The following is a 22,270-nucleotide window of genomic DNA, read 5'->3' on the forward strand; positions in this document are numbered from 1 at the left end:
AGATCTGCCCTCTTCTACTTTCAAGGCAGTGTCTTTTGTTGCATCACTACTACCCTCCCTTACTACAAGTCCCTCTCCAGCTTTCCTCAGTCCTCCTTCAGGCACTGGAAGGACCCTCTGTGGTGTCCCCAGAGCCCCTTCTCCCCCCAGGCTGAACAACCCCCACTCTCTCAGAGTCATCTCACCTGGACGTGAGCGTCCTTCACAGGCAGTTGACCGGAGCCCTGCTCTGCACGGTGGTGGCCCACCTCTCTGTCCTGGGAGCAGTTCACTCTGTGGCTTTCCACGTGCTGGGGCTCACCCTCCCAGCTCCCCAGGATGTACTGCTCGAACAGCCTCCTCTCCAACTCCAGCTGATGCTGGAGTTGGCGGATACGGGCGGGCTGCTCACCATCCATCTCCCAGGCCAGCTTGCTGAGGACGTCCCGCAGCATGGCGCAGGCCACCTGGCAGCTCTGAGGGGGGTTCCTCAGCACCCCAGCCAGCAGCTGCTGCAGCTTGCGAGCCACGTGCTGGGCCGCATCGCACTCCCGCTCCAGCAGCTCCTGCGTTGCGTGCAGCTCGGCCTCCTTCCAGCGCAGCAGCTGCCGAGTCTCTGTTGCCCGCTGCCGCTGCTCCCACTCCTTCAGCTGCTGCTCCTCCTGGGCCTGCTGCTTCTCCCAGGCACAACGCAGTCGGTCGGCCAGGAGCTGCCGCTCCCGCTGTGCCGCCTCCTGCAGCTCGCGTCTCTCTGCGGCCCAGAGGCGCTGCAGCTCCTGGCAGCGGAGCCGCTCGCCCTCCAGCTGGGCCCGCAGCGCCTCCAGCTCCATGTGCTCAGGTGGGCAGGCCTCTTGTTGCTCTGCAGCCTGAACACCCACCTCTGCTGCAGCCTGATGGCAGGCCGGCCTTTGCTGGGTGCACGGCCCAACGGCTGCAGCCCTGGGCCCGGTGCAGAAGGTGGGCGGCTGCCCCTCACCATGCTCCAGGATGCAATGCAGGAAGCGTCTCCTCTGCTCCTGCAGTTCACGCTCCAGGCGCAGGACGTGGGCGGCCTGCTCTCCACAGGACTTTCTGCAGAGCTGCCGCTGGACTTCCTGCCGTAATTGGTGGGCCTCGCTGCTGCAGTTGACACTCGGCAGCACCTTCACCAGCTGCCGCAGCAGATCCTGTGCCTGGCGGACGGTGTTGTTGCGCCGCTGCTGGAGCCGCTGCTGCATCTGGCAGAGCTGGGCCGCCTTCTCCTGCAGCAGTTGGCGGATCTCCGCATGCCGCTGCCTGCGGCTCTGCTCCTGCAGGCGCTGACGCTTTGACGCCTGCTGCTGCTCCCAGGTGGAGCGCAGTCGGTCGGCCAGGAGCAGCCGCTCCCGCTCTGCCGCCTCCTGCAGCTCATGTCGCTCTGCGGCCCAGCGGCGCTGCAGCTCCTGGGAGCGGAGCTGCTCGACCTCCAGCTGGGCCCGCAGCGCCTCCAGCCCCCGCCCGCGCTCCTCCCGCTGCGCAGGGCAGGCGGGGGGCTGTGCCGGGCCCCGGCGGGGATTGGGCCGGCTGCTCTGCTTTGCCTGGCCCCGTCCCGCGTTGCCCCGCAGCATGGTCACGGGGATGTGAGGAGACCCTCGGCCTCCAAACGCTGTGGCCAAAGGCCACCGACGGTCACTCCTAGATGGGGTCTGCAAGGACAGCTGCCCCTGACCCCGTAGCGCCCACTGCCTCTCGTCCCTGTCGCCAGACAGTGCAGACAGTGAATGCCGTGGGGCTGCGCCAGCGGCCTTTTATACCGCGGGCCAGCCTGGCACATAATGGCGGGCGGGGCAGCGGCCTGCAGCTATTGGCCGGTGCGGCCTTCCGGCCCAGCTCATAATGGCGGGCGGGGCGGCGGCCCTCTGCGCTGTGGGGCGGGGCGGCCGTGCGGCCCCAGCTCAACATGGAGGCTGGGGCACAGTGGCTGTAAGCTGCGCTGGGGGGTAGAGACGTCACGGGGCTGGGCAGAACTGCCCTCCACAGCGCTGGGCCGTAGGACGACCTGCAGCGGTGCTGCGGTACATGGACTTGTCTGGCACTGGAGAAGAGAAGCAGTAGGCCACCCAGCTCATTGTGATTTCCATTTAGATTCCAATAAAGGAAATATCTCACCATCCCTACGAGCTAGTTAAGTTTAAGGAAGCTGCTTGCGGGTTCTCCTCCCCGCTGAAACACGCGGCCACCTCCACAAAGCTCACAGGCTCCTGCAAGCAAAGTGCTCCTTGCTGGGAACAGCCAAGGCCCAGGGAAGCAGCTCGGAGAGGAGAGAAACTCCAATTGCAGCAGCTTCCCTGTGACCAGCACACAGATGCTGGCTGAGGGCATCTCGCTGTCTCCCTGCACTCCCATCTCTTGCCCCTTGCCTTCTCCCGGCTGCTTCCCCAGGCCCCCACCTGAGGTGGAAGTGCTGTGGCCGTTTGCTGCTCTCCTGCAGGCTGCATCAATCACGGGTGAAAGGCAGCAGCTGAACTGGAGCCTGCAGGGACAAGAGAAACGGCAGGGGAGCTGTGGGGGAATGCAGCAGCCCCTGTCCATGACCACTGCTATAACTGAGAAGCAAGAGGTCATTAGGGGCTATAAAACAAAGATGGGTGGAAAGGTGCTATCTGCAAAATGCCAGGTTGGGAAGTTACGTACGAAGCTTCTTTTTGGCTGCCCCTCTGCCTTACAAAGGATAGTACAAAGGACAAGCAGCTCATTGCAAAGATTCCTCCTTGTAGCAGTCCTGAACTTTCCTTCTCTGTGCCTATTGCCTCTTGGAATGTCCCCCGGGACCATGATGCTGAGCACGACTCTTCCTTACTTGAAACGCAGGCAGTTCAAAGAATTGTAGAACGGCCTTGGCTGAAAAGGACCACGATGATCATCTAGTGTCAACCCCCTGCTATGTGCAGGGTCGCCTACCACCAGACCAGGCTGCTCAGAGCCGCAACCAGCCTGGCCTTGAATGCCTCCAGGGACGGGGCATCCACAACCTCCTTGGGCAACATGCTCCAGTCTGTCACCACCCTCTGTGTGAAAAACTTCCTCCTAACATCTCGCCTAAGCCTCCCCTGTCTCAGTCTAACACCATTCCCCCTTGTCCTCTCACCATCTCCCTTCATCAACAGCCGTTCCCCCTCCTGTTTATACGCTCCCTTCAAGTACTGGACGGCTGCACCTCATGGTCTCCCCGGAGCCTTCTCTTTTCCAAGCCAAACAAGCCCAGTTCCCTCAACCTTTCCTCATAGGAGAGCTGCTCCAGCCCTCTGACCATCTCAGTGCCCTCCTCTGGACCCGCTCCCAGAGCTCCACGTCCTTCCTGCACTGGGGGCCCCAGGCCTGGACGCAGCACTGCAGATGGGGCCTCACAAGAGTGTAGAGGGGGACGATCACCTCCCTCTCCCTGCTGGCCACCACTTTTTTAATGCAGCCCAGAACACCGTTGGCCTTCCGGGCTGCAAGCTCACACTGCTGCTCACACTCATGTCCAGCTTCTCATCTACCAGGACCCCCAAGTCCTTCTCCGCAGGGCTGCTCTCAAGGAGATCTTCCCCCAGGTTGTACCAATACCTGGGATTGCCCCGACCCAAGTGCAGCACCCTGCACTTGGCCTTCTTGAACCGTATCAGGTTTTCAGGGCCCCACTTCTCCAGCCCGTCCAGGTCCCTCTGGATGGCTTCCCTTCCTTCCAGTGTATCGGCCACACCGCTCAGCTCGGTGCCATCTGCAGACTTGCTGAGGGTGCACTCGATGCCCTCGTCTGTGTCGTCGATGAAGATGCTGAAGAGCACCGGTCCCACGACCGACCCATGACCGTGAGGGACACCGTTTGTGACAGGCCTCCACCCTGACGCAGATCACAAGCCTTTGCCTGTGTCCGGCCAGCCAATTCCTAAGGCATCGAACAGTGCCTCCTTCCCATCCACACCTCTCCAAAGTAGAGAAGGATGTGGTGAGGGACCATGTCAAGGGCCTTGCAGAAGGCCGGTAGTAGTCCATCCACCTCCCTTCCCCCTTCCACCGAAGCCGTCACTCCATCACAGAAGGCCACCAGCCGTGCTCAACGGGTGGTGGTCAATGGAGTGAAGTCTAGCTAGAGACCTGTTACAAGTGGTGTCCCCCAGGGGTCGGTACTGGGGCCCATCCTGTTCAATATCTTCATTGATGACTTAGATGAAGGGATTGAGTGTACCCTGAGTAAGTTTGCAGATGACACCAAGTTGGGAGGTGGTGTCGAACTGCCTGAGGGCAGGGAGGCCCTGCAGAGGGATCTAGATAAGCTGGATCGCTGGGCCGAGGTGAATGGGATGAGGTTTAACAAGGCCAAGTGTCGGGTCCTGCACTTTGGCCACAACAACCCCATGCAGCGTTACAGGCTTGGGGATGAGTGGTTGGATGATTGTGAAGAGGAAAGGGACCTGGGGGTGTTGGTTGATGCTCGGCTGAACATGAGCCGACAGTGTGCCCAGGTGGCCAAGAGGGCCAACGGCATCCTGGCCTGCATTAGAAACAGTGTGGCCAGCAGGAGCAGGGAGGTGATCATCGCCCTCTACTCAGCACTGGTGAGGCCGCACCTGGAGTACTGTGTTCAGTTTTGGGCCCCTCACTACAAGAAAGACATTGAGGCCCTGGAACGTGTGCAGAGAAGGGCAACAAAGCTGGTGAGGGGTCTGGAGCACAAGTCTTATGAGGAGCGGCTGAGGGAGCTGGGATTGTTCAGTGTGGAGAAGAGGAGGCTCAGGGGAGACCTCATTGCACTCTACAACTTCCTGAAGGGAGGCTGTGGTGCAAAAGGGTCTGGCCTCTTCTCCCAGGCAAATAGTAGGACCCGAGGAAACGGCCAGAAGTTATACCAGAGGAGGTTTAGGTTGGATATTAGGAGAAACTTTTTCTCTCAAAGGGTGGTCAGGCACTGGAATGGCTGCCCAGGGAGGTGGTGGAGTCGCCGTCCCTGGTAGTGTTCAAGAGGCGCCTGGATGAGGAGCTACGAGAGATGGTTTAGTGCTTGTGGTACTGATAGGAATGGGAGGGTGGTTGGACTAGATGACTTGCAGGTCGTTTCCAACCTTGTGATTCTGTGATTCATATGTGGCCTAAGCCAATTCCTGTTTTTTCAGTATGGCCCAGGCAAGTCAAATGGTTGGATGCCTATGATTTAAACCAACAAATGCATTTGGATGCAAGTTACATTTGGGTTCTTCCTGTTGCTATTACATAACTAGCATGTATAACTAGCAACCGGATCCTGAAATAGCATTAACATGGATTTTGAGTGTTCTGAATCAGTAAGCTGTGTAATGCCTACTGAGCTCTGTGTAATATAGAGCTATAGGTGTATATATAGGAAGTATAGAATATTAAAAATATCTTAAAAGTAATAATGTCGTTATGTATTTAATTTTTGACACTGCGTGGTTCATATTTTGGTGATAAGGCATCGTTTATTGGGCATCCCTATCTCCTGCAACTTCATTTTTTACTTTATGCATGGCCATTAGAAGTTGTTTGCCTTCCTTTTTAGTCAGTGTTTTGTCCTGTCTCACTGTTAAAGCAGTTTCAGAGGGGTGTACCTCAGAGGATTGCTTCCTGAAGTAGTTGCCAAAAAAGCAGAAGGTCAGTTTGTATAAAGGTGTGGAAGAAACGTATGGAGAATCGTTCAAAGTAAACAAACATTGAAACCATCAAATACAGGTCTCAGAGCAAACACTGATGTGACTGGTCCTTCACTAACACTGGGATTTCTTGTATCACCACAACTCAGCTTTAGGTGTGAGAGATGCTGTGAGATTCTCTGAAGCCAGAAAGTACTTGCTGAGCCATATTTAGTTTCTGCAGTGAAAATCTGTGTTACTGGTAGTGCTTCCACGCTGCTCACGTTTAGCAAACATTTGCAGAGGTTAGACTACTTGTGTCACTCTGGTCAGATTATTTGATTCTGGGTACGTTCTGTTCTCTGTTATAAATAAATATTACATGTGTATATATATAATTAAAAACAAAAAATCCTTTCTCATTTATCTGCTTGAGATTCTTATATAGAAATCTGGAGGAAAGGGACAGTTGTTTATATTCTTGCTTCATCAGTTTTTAGAGAAGACAGTGTTATCTACCCCCTCTGTATTTGATGCTGTGCTTTCTGTTGCATTTCTTGCTTTGTACAGCCTTCCAAATGTTTTTGAAGTCGTGTGACTGAAAGAAGGTTTGCTCGAGATTGGAAAAGCTACATGTAGCAGATCAAGTGTGGTAAATGAGGCCAAGGAAGTGCAAAAGGTGTACTTTGCAACAACACCACAAATGAGGGAATTTGTTGAGTGTATCCTCACTGCACGTGTTTATCAGTGAGTGCATTCCACGTGATGAAATCTGAGTTATTTTGCCTGCCACTAAGAAACAGGTCATTTATATGTATTGAGTTGTTTGAGACTTTGCAGTTTTTTTTTAATGTAAGAACTGTGGATGTTGATTCTGCTTGCTTTCTTATCTCTTAATTGTGTGTCACTCCTTAGTTAAATGCTGTTATCACAGATACCTATTAAAATATAATATATATAATATATATACCTATATATATATGGATATATATATAGTTACCAAGTAAATACAGCAGTTGGAAGCCGAAATGCTGCTTTCCAACTTCACTTAGGGCTAGGACTGCCCCTTGGAAATAAGCCCTTTAGAGTAGTCACAAGCAGTGCAAAACATGCTGAGGTGCACGAGGTGAGCACAAAAGCACTGTCATTCCCATGTGCCTATGTCTGTGCATTTTGGAAAATGCTGCCTTGTCATTTGAACGTTTTCTATAGACATCGCTATTCTTCTGTGCTTATTTCCAAACAGGTACCTGCACGTTCATGTCTCTGAAAAGCATGGCCATGTGTATGTCATATATAGCTACATGGGACCCCGACTGTTTATATCTTTTTAAATGGCTTTTAGTAGGAGGGGATCATCTCTTCCATGCTGCAGAAGATGAACTGTTGGCCAAAAGGGAAATGAATGCTTTATGATTTGTGCCTAACATCTTTTCTGCCTTCTTTTGTCTTATGAGCGTTCCCGTCTTTCATATTTGAATAGCTGGGATAATGGGGGAGAGCTGAGTGCAAACAATACGATCCCAAGACTTCTCAGAAGAATGTATAATATCAATCTACAGATAAATAGAAGGTGTATGCATTGTGACTGATTGTCAGACTACCTGTAGCACATGAGCAGTAGTACCTTGAGTGTATTCAAAACAGCAGCAGAAAGTACAGGCAATTTTGGTTGCCTTGCGGTTACATTCACTGTTGTCTTCTGTTGCTGCTGTGCGAAATGCAGACCTAAACAGTACAGAAGAACCGTCTGTTGTCCTTACGTAGGGCTCGTGGTAGCAAAGGTTACAGAGAGGAGACTTCGAACTACATAGAAAATTGGGACTGGTTGAAACGAGGAATTTCCCTCATCAAAATACAATGTTGTGCTAACTAATCCAACAACTAAATCACTTGGAAATTTCCAATCAAAAGGTCACCAACACTTTATGTGTAGATTAAAAAAAAAAAAAGTGTGATATTCCTTCTACTACATTATTTCTAATGCATTGTAAACGTTGCAGCAGTACTACTTGAGAATAGTGAAAAATCGGAACACAATTTCAGAATGGGTTGTCATGGAAGTATGTAATTTTTTCCATGTTTTTAAATATTTGAATAAAATGTCATTTTCAGTAGAAAAAAATACCTTGATGAAATTGTGTTTTGGAACTGGAAACTCTGTGAAATGTTTTCCTACTTATTATACTTAGTTGTTGTGGGAGTTGCAAACCCTAAATTTCAGCAAAATATCATCAAATCAATTAGAAACTTAACTTTATTTAAATTGTACCTTTGGATAGTGGAGTATCTTAAAAATCTATTGTGCCCAATGTAGGTTTGATGAGGACTGGAGGGAGAACAGTGGAAATAGAACCAAAGTAAATACAGTTTTTGGTCATGCAGTCAACATTATAATTTTTTTCTATTCTTTCACATCCCTTTTTCCATCTGCTTTTGCCTGTTTTCTTAGAATCATTAAGTTTGGAAGAGACCATTAGAATCAGCTAGTCCAACTGTGAGACCATCACCACCATGCCTACTAAACCACGTTCCTAAGTGCCACATCTATGGTTTTACAGTGATGGAGTGCTTGCTGAGAAGATTTGATGCTTGAGATCTGCAGTTTTAAGTTACAGATCCCTTTTTTATTTGGCAAATTGATTTGGAAATGAATTCTCTAGTTTCTTAATGAATCATAGAATTGCTCAGATTGAAAAAGATCTTAAAGACCATCAAGTCCAACCACAGCCCAACCATCCTAGCCTAACTAACAGCCCTGCGCTAAATCCTGTCCCTGAGCACCACATCCAAATGGTTTTTAAACACGTCCAGGGATGGGGACTCAACCACTTCCCTGGGCAGCCCATTGCAGTGCTTAATGACCCTTTCTGTAAAGAAGAGTTTCCTGATATCCAACCTAAACCTCCCCTGGTGCTACTGGAAGCCATTTCCCCTTGTCCTGTCACCAGTGACAAGGGACCAGCCCCGCTCTCTCTATAAGCACCTTTCAGATATTGGAAGAGAGCAGTAAGGTCTCCCCTCAGCATCCCTTTCCCAGACTGAACAGCTCCAGTTCCTTCAGTCGCTCCTCATAGGCCATATTCTTCAAGCACATAAAGCTGCTTTTTCCCCAAAGCAAACGTTGTTCTGCAACTGTGTGTACTGAACCCTCATGAAATTTCAGATGAAATAACTTGATGCTCTTGATACACATAGTATCAGAATTAAACCCCTTTGAGCTAAACTTGTGTTTTTTTCCTGAAGCTCTTCTGGTCATCTGCATGTACGATGTGATGACAGTGCACATTACTAATTGAAGCTCCCGTTCATATCCATGGCATTGGCATGCATTAAGAAAGCTTATATTTCAGAACGTCAGGAGGTGCAAACTTAATCGGATGTTTGTGTATATATAGGTTCGCTCTGAAATCTGCCTGCAGCTTTAGGGCTTCTGTAACTCCTGAATTTTTGTTTTCTATGCAGCCTGCCGGTGTTGTGTTGGGAGCTGTGGGCAGGCGGTGCCCGGCTTCTTCCTCCAGCTGCCTTGTGTTCCTCTGCCAGGCTGTCAGAGGGCCTGGTGTCAGGCATGCCCTGCTCACATTGGTCCTGCTAGGATAATCCTGTAGTTGAGGAATTTGCTGGCCTCTGTGTGATTTGTCTTGGAAATGCACTAAAAAGCACAAGCGCTTCTCAGACTGAGGTCCATCAAAATCTGTAATAATTCAGTTAAAAAAAATGCTTGAAGTACTTGCCAAGATTCATGGTTCGTGTGTTAGTACAGAAGTACAACAAAGCAAACATTTTATTCAGTGTATTTCTTGATGTAGAATGGAATCAGTGTATCCACAGAGCTGCTGTGCACATCTGCGAGTGGAGTAGAGCTATTTTAGATACTAATGCAACTCCAAAGTTGGAGCTGCTTCCTCTGTGCATATGTTTTGTGGCTTTTTAATGTTGGACAGTGACATCAGCATGAGATGTTTCCCGTTTTCCTGTAATCTAAACTTCTGGCATTAAAGTTCTTCAATGTTCTGGGTAGGAGGAGGCCTACTGTGGTGTTGCCATGCCAGGTTTAGCAAGTAAGAGATGCACTCAACAAACCACAGCTTCACCACTGTATCCTGCTTGCAATTAATGTGAAAGCAAGAACCACAATATAATATCTTTTGTTAAACTTGCAAGGGTTGTCAGTCCCTGTATAGTTAATCTGTACACACGCATAATTTGATACAGCTCAGTTTCTGTTGCTGCAGTTCTTTTTCTCAGCTTCAATTTAGAAAGCTATGAAAGATTTTATTATGTCTTTTCTAAAATTCTGTATTACTCTATTTTTTTTTTCCAGAATCAATTTCTGCAAGTTTATTTCCCTTGGGATGGTTTTAAAACTGCAGCAGCCACCTTATCATAATGAAATGTATTGCTGTAATGAAGGAAATATGGAACTTTTTTGAAGAAAAAAGAAGAAGAAAACTTTGAAGCCTTAAATTACATTTTGTTCCCCCTTCACTACTATTGTCATTGTTTTGTTCCCTTTCTGAGCGTTTTGTGTCAGACGGCGTTCAGGCAGGGTGTCAAAACCACGGTTCTGCATGGATCCACTTCTAACATTTGGCACTGTGATGTTTTGGGCACAGCACTTAACCCGTGTGGACTGCAGGCAGAGTTTAAAGAGGGCCTACTGGCTTCTTGAGAAGAGAGCAGAAGCTGCTTGCCAGACTCCCTGTTGTGCCATGGTTTGGCTTCAGTGCTGCCTGCATGCACTGTGCCTTACTGAAGCAGAATCCTCACACTGGAAGGGAACAAGGAGAAGCTTTTGATTTCCTCTAAACTCTTAAGCAAGCAGGCTTAACTTTCCTGACAGGTACCTGAGGTGGTGTGAAGTTAGGCTTTACAGCAAACTTTAGACACAGAAGGAGACAGGGAAAAGTGTTCCACCAATAGCTTGTATTATCTGAGGAGCCTTTTAAGCAAGGATGGAATCTGTGCTCTGATAATTCATTGGCGTATCAGAAATAAAAGCAAGAGGGCCTAGGTTTTTCTCTCTGACTCTGCCCGAGACGCATGCGCACGCTCAGGCATGCGTGAAGAGCACGGTGACTTTGGAGCTGCTCACAACTGTTGCCGGTGCTGCTGCCCAGCTCTCTGTTGAGTTTCTGCAGCTCTGCTGTCTGAGCAGTGCTCCCAACCTGGTAGCTGATGTAAGTTACTGTGCAAAAGCTTTGTGAGCTCTTATGAGGAGCTTATCTGCATAAAGCCTGTAGTTCCAGATCAACAGCGTTTCTGCTCTAAATGTGGTTTTAGCAGTGGATTAACTCTCTGAAATAGATGATGTTCTGCACTCAGCCATCTGAATGCTGAGGGAATTTGTGTGGAATATGCTTGAACTGGGTTGTATATTTTAGCACAAAGCCGTTCAAGAAGGGCATGGATAGCGTGTGTGCCAGACCTGCTGATGCTTCAAAGCTCCAGCAGCAAGCAGGACAATAATGCTATTAAAAATATGTATTTTCTGTAATCCTTAAATCCCTTCTTAAGTTAAATGAGGAGCTCCGAGTGAGGTAGCTATTCTTGGCAGTAAATTCTTAATGCTGAGTGGTGTAATACTTTCTAAAATGACGGATAAATGAAAAGCCTGAACAGAATAAGCAACTGAGAGATGCTGATCCACCAAAACGTGCAGACTTGTTCTTTTCTATGTTTTTCTAATGACTTTCATCAGTTCTGATGTACCTTGCAGCAGAAGAGGTGCTTCCTTTTTACTTTACTAGCCAGTGTTGTGTTGTATTGCAGAAAAGTGTCATCTCTATCTTAATATTATCATTGATTATATTAGAAAGGAACTTGATCGAGGTTTAAGTCTGTGTTGCACTTTGTCATAGTAAAGGTTCCTTTGCCTGGCAGTTAATCCTCTGACAGATGCAAGACAGAGAGGCAGAGGGAAAAGGAAGGCTGTTACCACCACTCTGCAGGGAGTGCAGGGACAGGGAGTGGTGGCTTCAGTGGGCGTGCTGTGTGTGTGGTTTGACTTGCGGCTCTATGATTCTCTTTACCTGGTGCTTTATGCGTCTTCTTGAATTTACCTTTCCTTTGCCTTTGGTCAGCTGGACGTGCAACTGTGTTCTTATCTGAGATGTTGTACGGAAGGGAAGGACCAGTTCCTGAGTAATAGTCGCAAACTGAGTTGGCAGCGAACCTGGGCTCCGTTGCCACAGAAATGGAAATGAGAAGTGCCTGTGTGTGCAGAAGATAAGGTCCATGTCTTCTATGTGAGTCCACAGTAAATATTTTCCTGGCGCTCCTGCTGCTTGTGCTTAGCTCATTACCATGCTAAAGATACTGATACTACACAATGGTGGCAGCAGTACGTGAATGATAATCATATCACAAGATTCCTCACGTAATTCATTTTGTTACCGGAGAGTTACACCGTTGGTAATGTTACTGAACGCCAGTGAGTGTACCAAACTGCTGAGATGTGGGAATTAGCAGGCAATGATAACCGGTACACGTCTTCTTCCTCTGACAAGAAATTCAGATTTTCTTGTCTATTCTCAAACTTTCCAAAAAGGAGCAGATGAATGGTAGATTTAGGACTAGGTCATGTTTTTTCTCTCTTGTTAGGGACAAAGAATTTCAGATTTTCAGTTATTTGCATTTCTCGTCTCTTTGACAAATGGATTTGGAAACTGTAGGGGGATGAAATGTAATTTTTAATGCATTTTCATGTGTATGTGCCTTTCTATGCATAAGTAGCCTACAGTGTCAACCAGAGATTAATCTGGTCTGTTTTTTGCTAAAAGTTCCTTGTGAATCTTTGGTGCAACACCATATAAACAGCAGTAAGGTGGCCAATGTGCTTGTGCTTGCTTAAATGCAATCTGTAACGTAGACATGTGGTAAGATTACCGATGGACCTGAGTTCAAGACATCACATAAAGTTGTTTGGCACAGGAGAGCTCGGTGGCCTCTGCAAAATCACATCCGGTATTTTGTGCTTCTTCAGACAAGGACATCTGTCTGTGAGGGTCAGATGAATGCAGGAGGAGTTACCGTATTTGGTTTTAATTGAATGTTTAAGAACTCCTAGATCCTGGGCTGGCAAACCAGTTCCAGGTGGGATTTCCAGTTTTTGTGGAGAAACATTTTTGCCATGCACCACCAGAATATTGACCCTTTTAATGGGCTGCATTGATTTTTTCATAGCTGTTTTTGGGGAGAATTTTTTCATCTGAGACATAGCTTCAATTAAGAGCGAGGAGTTAGCCACAAAAGGCTTTCGCTGCAGATGGAGAGACAAATTTCAGGTGTCTGAGTCTTGGGAGAGCAGTTCCACTGGGGTATGGAAGAAGCTGCAAGGAGTGCTGGGCAACACTGTGCTTCAGGACCGATTCCTCATAGTCTTTTCCTGTTTGCTTTGTAAAAATACTGAGATACTTCCCTGCTGGCCCAGTGATGAGACTAGCTTTGCAACTTGGATAGAGAGTCCTTGAAATAGCAGCGATGTGGAAACACAGAGCTTTCATCACCTGACTGCAGAGCCAGTTTTTCCCCTCAGTTCAGTGAGCACATATGTGAGGCAGAGCGGATCAGAGCGGCTGCAGGTTTCTCCTGCCAAAGTTTGCACCGACAGCAAACTGCTAGATTGAGGGTGTGTGAGTGTGTGCCGCTCCTATCAGAAGTGGAGTTCTTAAATGCTGGTCCCAGTGCATGCTCAACCAGAATATCTTTCAGCTTTTGCAAGGAAGATAAGGTTTTCCATCTCAACCCAGTGCGCATCACAGCGGAAATATAAAAGAACTTTGCAAAGTAAGATCCTCGCCCATAGTAGGACTTGAATTTCTGTTTTAAAAGTAATTATGCTACAATCCCTTCATGTGCTGACAGAGCAATGCTCATGTGTAAGAGATGTGATTGTCAAACTGGAGCTGTGCCAGGTTTGGTTTTGTTCGGCTTCCTGGCTTTTACAGGCATCGGTGCATGCAGCTGGGAGATCTGCGGCTGAATTTGGCTGTTCGTTTTTTGGAAGTGAGACAAAAAGGGTGTTACACTGAACCACCCCAACATTTCAGCTTCCCTGGATTCACCTGATGTGAATCCCTAGCTGATTCTCTAAGCCTGTTTTCTCTCTCATTTGAGCTATTGGCACAGCGCAGTGCAGGCTGAAGACCTGAGTCTCGTGTTTAATCTCTTCCCAAATAACCTGGGTTTGTGAAGTCTGAGGCTAATTTTTGAGGTACGATGAGCTGTTAAGGTTAGTAATAAGTATGTTTTTACTGAGCATTTCATGTATTGTTTTGAAGAAGGAGCTCTATGTCTGTATCCCCATCACACAGTTCAGAAACAGACTGCGATAAAGTGATTTGAGAGAGTTTGCTTTGCAAAGAAACTCGCCTCTCATGAATTGCAGTGGATTGCTTTAGCCATGTTGCCACGTGTTATTTTATCTCACTTGATTTTATGAGGCTGTGAAAACGTCTCTTTTCCTTGCACGGCCTCCCAATGGCTTTTACTCATCTAGAAAATCGGATTTGATTATTATTTTTTTTTAAATACAAAGTGGCCAAATATGAAACTGTATTATATATAACAGCAATTTTCAGGAAAAATGGCAACTGGCTTTTTTCCTCTTTCTGAAGAAAAGTGTGAATACTGTAACCTTAAATGAAAAGTCTGAATTGTAGAGACTGCAGAAGAAATATACAAAATCTGAACGTTTTTACTGTTTTCAAGTGATTGCTTAATAAAACTCCTTGATTTTTGATTAGGTTGACTTTAAAACATCACTTTCAGTAAACAACGTTTCTCATAAGGTAAGAGCTCTTGAGACACCATCCATCAAAAGCTGTTTTTCCCCGTCAAAATTTCATACCTGATTGAAACAATGGTTATGTTTTTGCCAAATAACTCGCGTTAGTATGGAGATAGTTTGACAGAAACACTGAGCGTAAAAGCATCTACATGAAAGTATTGCCCAGTAAATGCTGCGTTTGTCTTTGTTGGAGTGGTGTGTAGTCATCTCTGAGATGACTGTGTTAGTGCTGTAACACTGCTGCTTGGGTCAGTCCTGGCTCAGATGAGAGGAGCTGCAGCTCAAGGGCTGCTCAGGTTTCAGGTTAGTGCAGACTGTTACTGTGTGGCCCCTGCCTGCCTGGGGTGGACGTGGCACAGCCTGCTTGGCGTCCCCATTGTCTTTGTTATTATTCTGCTTCAGGTCTGTGGTGTGGTAGCATGGTTCTACTTCCTAATCCTTGGAACTGAGTCTCAAAAGTAGTATTTCTTCATTTTCCTATATCTAAGCATTTGCAAAATTTAACCTATTTTTCCATTTGCTTGTTTCATGCTTGCAGATGCAAGCTACATTAAACTATAAATGAGCTCTGATTTCATTCAGACTCAAGTTCTGTCTTCTAACGACTACCTGAATGTAATGGGAAAAAGAATACACCAGTTAGTGTGTCTGAGCTGTCAAGGATAGCCCGTACCTCTGCAAATCTACATTTGGGTCTAACTGGATTAAATTACACACCAAGATAAGCCAAAAGTCCTGTCCCTTTATAAATGAATTTCTCTTGTTTTACCCAGAATCCCAATGCAACATTTCAGGTACTGTACAGGAAGCTGTATAGGCTGAACCCAAAGCGTGACATTTGTCGAGCAAGGCACAGCACTGCGCACAGCTTTTGTACCAAATGCCGTGGGAAGTCTCCTAGCCCAGTGTGCTGGTGCGAAGCCCTGCACTGCAGCTGCTCAGATGTTTACAGCAGTCACCTGGCACGCTCTCAGCTCTTGCATGCCAAGGTGGGAGAAGCAAGTTCAGCCTTCAAAATAATTCATCGTTTCTGACGAGAGTTGTTGGGTAGCATTGGCAGCATTAAGAAACTAGGATCTTTGAAGGGATTTTGTAAAGCAATATTATTCAGAAAGATTTTGCTCTTTCCGTGCTGGATCTTAGTGTTTGCTAAGAGCTTTTCGTAAATGAAACGAGAGGAAATTTCCTCATCAGAATAGCTTCTTTTTGAAGCTATAGGCAGAAGAAAATGAGACTTGCAGCCGTGAGAATAATGATAGCTATCCATGCCTAATAGAGTTTCTCTGTTAGGGATTATAAAAGTAAGGTATTATCTGGGAAAAGGTGTATTATTTGTCACAAATACTAGTAATGTAGTCTGATAGTCAAAGTAGCTGAAAATGGTTCACCCAACTGTTTTCATCTAAATGTTGATGTTGCAGTTAAGGTGAAAAACTCAAGGAAACAAGACTAAAAGTGTAGTTCTTTGTTTGTGAACTTAGAGTCTGCTCGTTGTGAGATGCTGCCCAGGAGGCCATTTCCAGTTCCCAACAACCCCAGTTCCTGTATCTGGATTTTCTTTGTAGCATTTCCTTGATTGGCCATTTTCAGTTGACGTGCTAATACCTTCAGCATCAGCCTTAGGATTCAACATTTTGCAACACAGATATCTGGGAATCATTCAAACCCAGCACTTCGTACCTGCTAATTGTTTATTGTTACTTGTCTCTGTCAAAATAGATGTTGTTTTTCTCATACATACTGAATTAAGCGAAGAAGGAATCGTTGTCAAACTTTCTATAGGCAATCTCTGAGGCAGGAAAGGCTGCTTAGTGTGGAGACTTGCAGTGCTTTATTTTCATGATGTTTCAGGTTCTAGTCACAGTGAACTGACTTCTTTCTCCTCCTGTTTGAATTGCACCTTGGAATATACACCAGGGTCTGCAGAAGGTGTAATGTAGCTTGTAGGTTAATTTAGACAGAAGAATAATATGCACTGTGGTCTGACAAAGACCAAGTCTTTTATAGTGAATAATTACAAAGCAGCTTAATAGGATTCTCAGACAGGATTCTTTCAGTAGTCTGTCCTTTTGATCATCCAGCATAGCTTTTTTTTTTTTCTTTTTCTTTTCAGTGAGCACAATATTTAAAATCTTTGTTGGAAATCCAAGAGAAAAGCGACTGGAAAGAATTCCCTAAAATGTCTCACTGTTCATTTATTTATGTCTTGGAAGATATATTTATCCTTTATTTTTTTTCTTCTACTCCTCTGTCAAAGTCTTGATCCGCCTATCTAGCATCAGGCTTCTTTGTAGAACTGAAAGTTTCCCTTTTTTTTATTTTTATTTTTTAAATTTGGTTGTTCCAGTAGAGCACAGATGTTTCAGTGGGTGGAAAGCGATGATGCATCCATAAAACAAAGAATGGTGTCGAAGATCCTGGCCAGTGGTTGAAATAGCGGACTCGCGCCAGTAGAGGATTTATGTAACTTCATCTCCTTTGTACTCAATCTTACTTCCTTTCTTTATGTTGTATGTAACTTATTTTATAAGCATTTTGACTTTTTTTTTTTTAATACTGATGTGTATTTTTAAGTGAATTTAACTGTAGAGAGTATTACCACTGGAATTATTTTATTTGACCAGCAGTTTGTGAAAATTAGAAAGCAATAGCAATGTCTGTCACCCAGCAAGAAATGGTTCTTATTCTGAGAAAAGAAAGCAACTCCTCAGTTTAACAGATAAGCGTTCATCCAGTCCTGCTTTTCAGGAACACCCAAAACTCCTCAAATTCTTCCATGTTTGGAATATGCAAAGAATGCAAGATTGAAGCTGGAGCTGGCAAATTCTCCCTCTTAATATCTTTGCTTCCATGTGTGTAGATTTACACAGGTCAGCTGAATTCTACTTTCTGTGACAGTCATTTGAATCCAGGTTAACTCCAGGACGATTATCAGAATTTGCACTAGTTTCCCTGAGGGAATAAATTGTTCAAATAATATTGCAGTCATAGAGTAATAAAATAAAAAAAATCTCAACAATGAGAAAACACCCAGCAAATAGGGTGTGAAGACTTACTATTACGGCATGCGTGGATTCAGAAGAATTTGTCACACAGAGATACCCCTGGTTTGATACCGCAGATTCTTGTGCCAAGTGTTCGTTTTAGTTTTTAGGTTTTTTATGGGTCCATTCCTGAAAATGTGAGGCTTCCCATTACGCATAACCTAGAGTTTAGCAAGCTGTAATTTTGCAAATGCTACATTTAATCTGCGTGGTTTTTCCTGCCAATTTTTCCTTCAGGCATTATGTGGTCTGACATGACTCCAGAAGAAAAATCAGGATTGTATTATTTTCAAAGAGTACATATCTTTTTTTTTTTTTTCCTCCACGAAGTTTGCCAGGCTAGTATTATTTCCCCCGTGTTATGTGAGCGCAATGAAATCCTCCACTACTGTAAAATACTGGAATCCTGTTGTGTAAGTGGTGAACTTTCTGCATTACACCTTGGAACTCAGAAAATCAAACCTCCACAGATATGGAAAAATGCATATTTTTAAGAAATGCTTCTGAGACGGGTTAATACTTACCCTGTGTTCCTAGAAACTGGGGAATTCTGCTGAATTTTCAAAAGTATTTTAAAGCAATTTCTTAAACCGCTCAGATCAACTTGTATTTGAATTTTTCTGTCTAATTCCGGAGCTTTTTATTGTATTCTGTCAATTTTAGAAGTCTTTATTAAGGAAGCGTCTGTCTAATTTTTTTTCTCACACTCTTTTCCAGGACCTTAGTGTTTTATGGTAAGGTTTTTCACAGCAGACACTTAGTGCTTCAGTATTCTTGCTTTAATAGTTACTGATGTAGGAAATGGTGATGTAGCCTTTAAGTCTGACGGCTTCCTCTTCTTCCTGCACTGTGTTTTAAAATGCGATCAGAACTTCGGTTTCATTTTGGTCATCTGTATTCCTTGAAAAACTCATCATTTTTTAGGTTGTAGGAATTTGGTAGGCTATAGAAATACAAAATACATCTGCATTTTTGTATTTGTTTGTTGCTAGTAGAAATGTGCATGGATGTACTCCAAACTAATGACTAAAATGAAGTCATGTATTTTGAGTTCTCTTTTTTGCAGTGGACGGAAATTTTACATACAACAACTATTCACGGTTGCTCATGGCTTTTCCCTTATGCATTAGCTATTGGGTTTTTTTAAATGTATTTGTTGTTGTTCACCTGTTTGTTTCTCACTTGTCTTTGTGATTCCATTCATTGTTGTACAAAAAAGCAGGGTTGACTCTCCCAGGGTCAAGGATTTACCAAACACTTAAATGTATCGTAGTGGGGTCTGCTATCGTGACTGCTAGAAGAACAATGTGAAATCAGCTGAATCCTCGTTAGCTGAAAATAGCAACTCTATGCTTTGAGAACACAGATCCATTTCAGTTGGACTTCTCCAGAAACATTCATTGATGAAGTCTGTTTCAGACAAGAGTTACACTGGAGCTGTAAAAGCAGTATAAGTGAAAGGCTCGTTGAATGACTTCTACCTGGTCAGTGGTGAAGTATTTGCAGTTACCTGTAAGGACTTAGCTTCCTTGACCTGTATTGAAGGTGTTTTCTCAGTTTTTGTGCAAGGGTGTGAGTTATGATGGAACAGCAGCAGTTTGCAATGCACAGCGAATGTGGAGCTAGTGTAACTCCAGCAGTACTTGGCAGTAGCCGTGTTTTTCTAGAAAAAAAAACTGCCTGTGGAGAATTCTTACATGACCTCCTGAGAGCACCTTCAATAGGAATTATCCTGTGGTCATATAAATAACAATTTTTAGTGGTTTTTCATTTTATATAAGGTGGTATAAAATCATTCTTCGTCCCACAGAATTTTGAATTTTTACTGTGGAATATGAAGAAGTCACTTACTGTGACCATAACTTAATGAGACAGCCTTTCTGAGGAACAACTGAACAGCGTTATTTCTCTGTTTTACTGTTGCGGGAGTAAGGCAGGCAGTGTAAATACTGTTGATGACCAAGGCAGAACTGTAGGTTAGGGATTTCCTAGTAATCAAGTTAAGTGCATTAGATTGCATTAAGTAGAAATAGAAAATGATTCAGTACCAATTTAAGCATATGCGAAGTCCCATGCTTCCCAGTACTTCACACTGATTAAAATCTAGCATGGTAGTAGCTTCACATGTTGTGTTTACACAGATTCTCTGAAGCATTAAAAAAGTTGGAGAATATTAATGGCTTTACATTGAAAACTCACTAACCGTTATCCTATTGATTTGGCTAAATAGAGTTTAGATTAACTCCTTGGGTCAGCGCCTCTCTTTTGTTACAGAAAGCCAAAATTATATTTGGCTCTGCTATAAAAGTTTGGGAATTCTGGCTGTACGATTGGGTGAAATGACATGGATGCCTGCCCACTGAAGCAAATCTGATCACACTACAGATATTGGGTTTTTTTTCGTAATGTAAGCCAGTATTTGGTGTCAAAATATTTATATTTACAGCAGTAAGATTATTTTTTCAATGTAATTTGGCAAAAATATGTGTTGTTAGTTCAAGAGTTCTGGAAAAGCTCCTTTAGAAACAAGTCTTGTTCTTTCTCAGAATGGTGTGGTTTGTAATTCATCTTGACCCAGTGTCTTGGGAGATTTTACTCCATCGATTACCACAGAGTCATTGTGAAAAGCATTTTTGCAGTATCACAACGTAGCCTGTTTCCAAATAAAACTAATCAGCTTCTGATGAATTTAGAATCTGACGAACAGACGGCTTAAAGTACAGTCCATGAAGCACATATGTTGCGAGAAAGCTATTTTGTCACAGGCACCTTTGAGTAAAATCCTTGGAACAACACCAGTTTCATTACAGCCTCTGTGGTTTTGTGTTAACTTACACCACTTAAATCTTTCTGTTGAACAGCAATCAATTGTAAAAGTAAAAATGCGTGCAGGTTGGATTAAATAGCAGTCTCTGAATTATAGAGCAATATGATTCACGTATTATCTGTTCTGTCCTGGAGAGTTTTTATACTTGGAAATGATACTGCTTAAACAAAGGTTAGTTTAAAATGAAAATAAATGAACTGAAAACCCATCTTTTTTCCTTTCTGTTCCATCTGTCCCAACCAGTTGCTACAATACTGCTACTAATAAGAAAAGCTGGAAAGGATTAATCTTTAAATATTTTCAGTTCATTAACATTAACTTGGAACTCCAGCGGCGAGGATCCCCAAATAAGGTTAGATGCAGCCATGCTCAGACAGGATCCCCACCTTTTAACTTAGAACTGAAGAATTCACCTGTAGCCCATCTTTTTTCCTTTCTTTGTGTTAATGAGTTACGTGCATGTTTTGAATCCATTTGCAGAAGAGCGCTAAGCAGAGCTTTCCAAATAATTTCACTGAAAGAAAGCAGGAGCCGACAGAACCTACATACAGAACATACAGTGTATTTCAGAGGTAGTGGCTCTGCATGTCTCATCTTTTTACGTTCTTTTCTTTGCAATTCCTCAGATCATAGATGAAGAAGAGACGCAGTTCATGAGCAACTGTCCCGTTGCAGTGACTGAGAGCACACCTAGGAGGAGGACACGCATCCAGGTGTTCTGGACGGCTCCTCCTGCTGGTACGGGCTGTGTCATCCTCAAGTAAGTGTTTTTATGTGTATGGAACTTAGCAGTCAAGTAATATTCAAGGTCAGGATGAACTGGGCTCTAACCAGCGGATCTAGCTGCACTGTCCCTGTTCATTGTAGCACAGTTGGACTGGATAGCCTTTAAGTGTCCCATCCAACTCAAATGATCCTGTGGTCCTGAAGGTCTTTTTCCAAACTAGATGATTCTGTTTATTGTACCTACAAATCTAAGACTGCTGTAAAGATTGCTTTAAGATCAAGATTGCATCCTTTTGGCTGAGATGCAATCAATGGAGCTCTGTGTAGAAGCTGTAAGTCACGTACTGCTACAGAAATTATTGGAGAAAGCTGCAAGGGGGTCTGTTGTTTCCAGAGAAACATTATGTTGTCTCTTAAGATTTTGCTTGTCGTATTTAATAGGGCAGTTTGGTCAAATATGTGTAGACAATTGGGATTTCTTCACTCGCTTTGAATTTCTGTTTGGAATAAGTAAGCCTTTGCAATTGCTAAGATGCGCCCTGCAGTAAAGCAAAGAATTTCTGAGCCTTATCAGTACCAGGAATATCTTCAGAGACACAAAACAGCTCTAGGCTTGTGAGGGGATGCTGTCACAATAGTCCTGCTGCTGGTAATTCAGGCCAGTTCAGAAAAAGGTGTTGTTAAAATTGCAGCCAGCTTTTGAACAGGTCAGCAAGCTGCTCTGCGAAGCTGCCCTTGGCACAAAGATACGAGGGTCAGCTGGCCCCTGGAGATTAGGCTCAGACCTTCAGCAGTGCGTGTCTACCTGCTGTAGTTTTAAGACCGCCTGTTTTAACATTCACTGGAATGAATGCACATACAGACTTCTTTAACCTCTGGACATGTGCGTGTCAGGCTAGCCAAAATGAGAGGCCTGCTGCTTGCTGGATGGCTGCACTGGTTGTCTGTTAAGGTTTGCATGCAGAAATTTTCAGCTACTTATCAGTAAGGCTCTTTGTTTTTCCACTCAGAACTGCCTCCCTCCTAGCTGCGGAACAAATATTGCTTGGGGCGTTTCTGCAGTAGCGTACGAAGGTGATGTTTTGTGCCTCCTTTCGAGCAGACGTGATTTAAACTTTAATCCTGAAATGACATGTAACAACTCAAGTTGGTGGATTTTTTTAATTACCATCCTAAATAGGATTATCATCTAAAAAACACCCAGCAAAAACACAACAAGACAACCAACCAAGCCCCGTACTTATCTCATGGAAGCTTAAATGTCAGAGACTGTAGCTCTCCGGGGGCTTGTCAGCAAAGGAATGCAGAAAAGTAC

General features: G+C 44.8%; 1 protein-coding gene across 1 annotated transcript in view; it reads left to right on the forward strand.

Moving 5' to 3' along the window:
- Nucleotides 1–22,270, forward strand: part of SPON1 (spondin 1) — a gene marked incomplete at both ends in the record, with an annotated part of 182,770 nt that overhangs the window by 35,992 nt on the left and 124,508 nt on the right. Inside the window, one exon of the mRNA XM_079536927.1 lies at nt 20,856–20,989. Coding sequence (XP_079393053.1) covers nt 20,856–20,989 — 134 coding nt within the window. The remainder of the gene's footprint in view (nt 1–20,855; nt 20,990–22,270) is intronic.

Source organism: Tetrao urogallus (assembly GCF_951394365.1).
Source record: "Tetrao urogallus genome assembly, chromosome: 6".
Classification (NCBI taxonomy): domain Eukaryota; kingdom Metazoa; phylum Chordata; class Aves; order Galliformes; family Phasianidae; genus Tetrao; species Tetrao urogallus.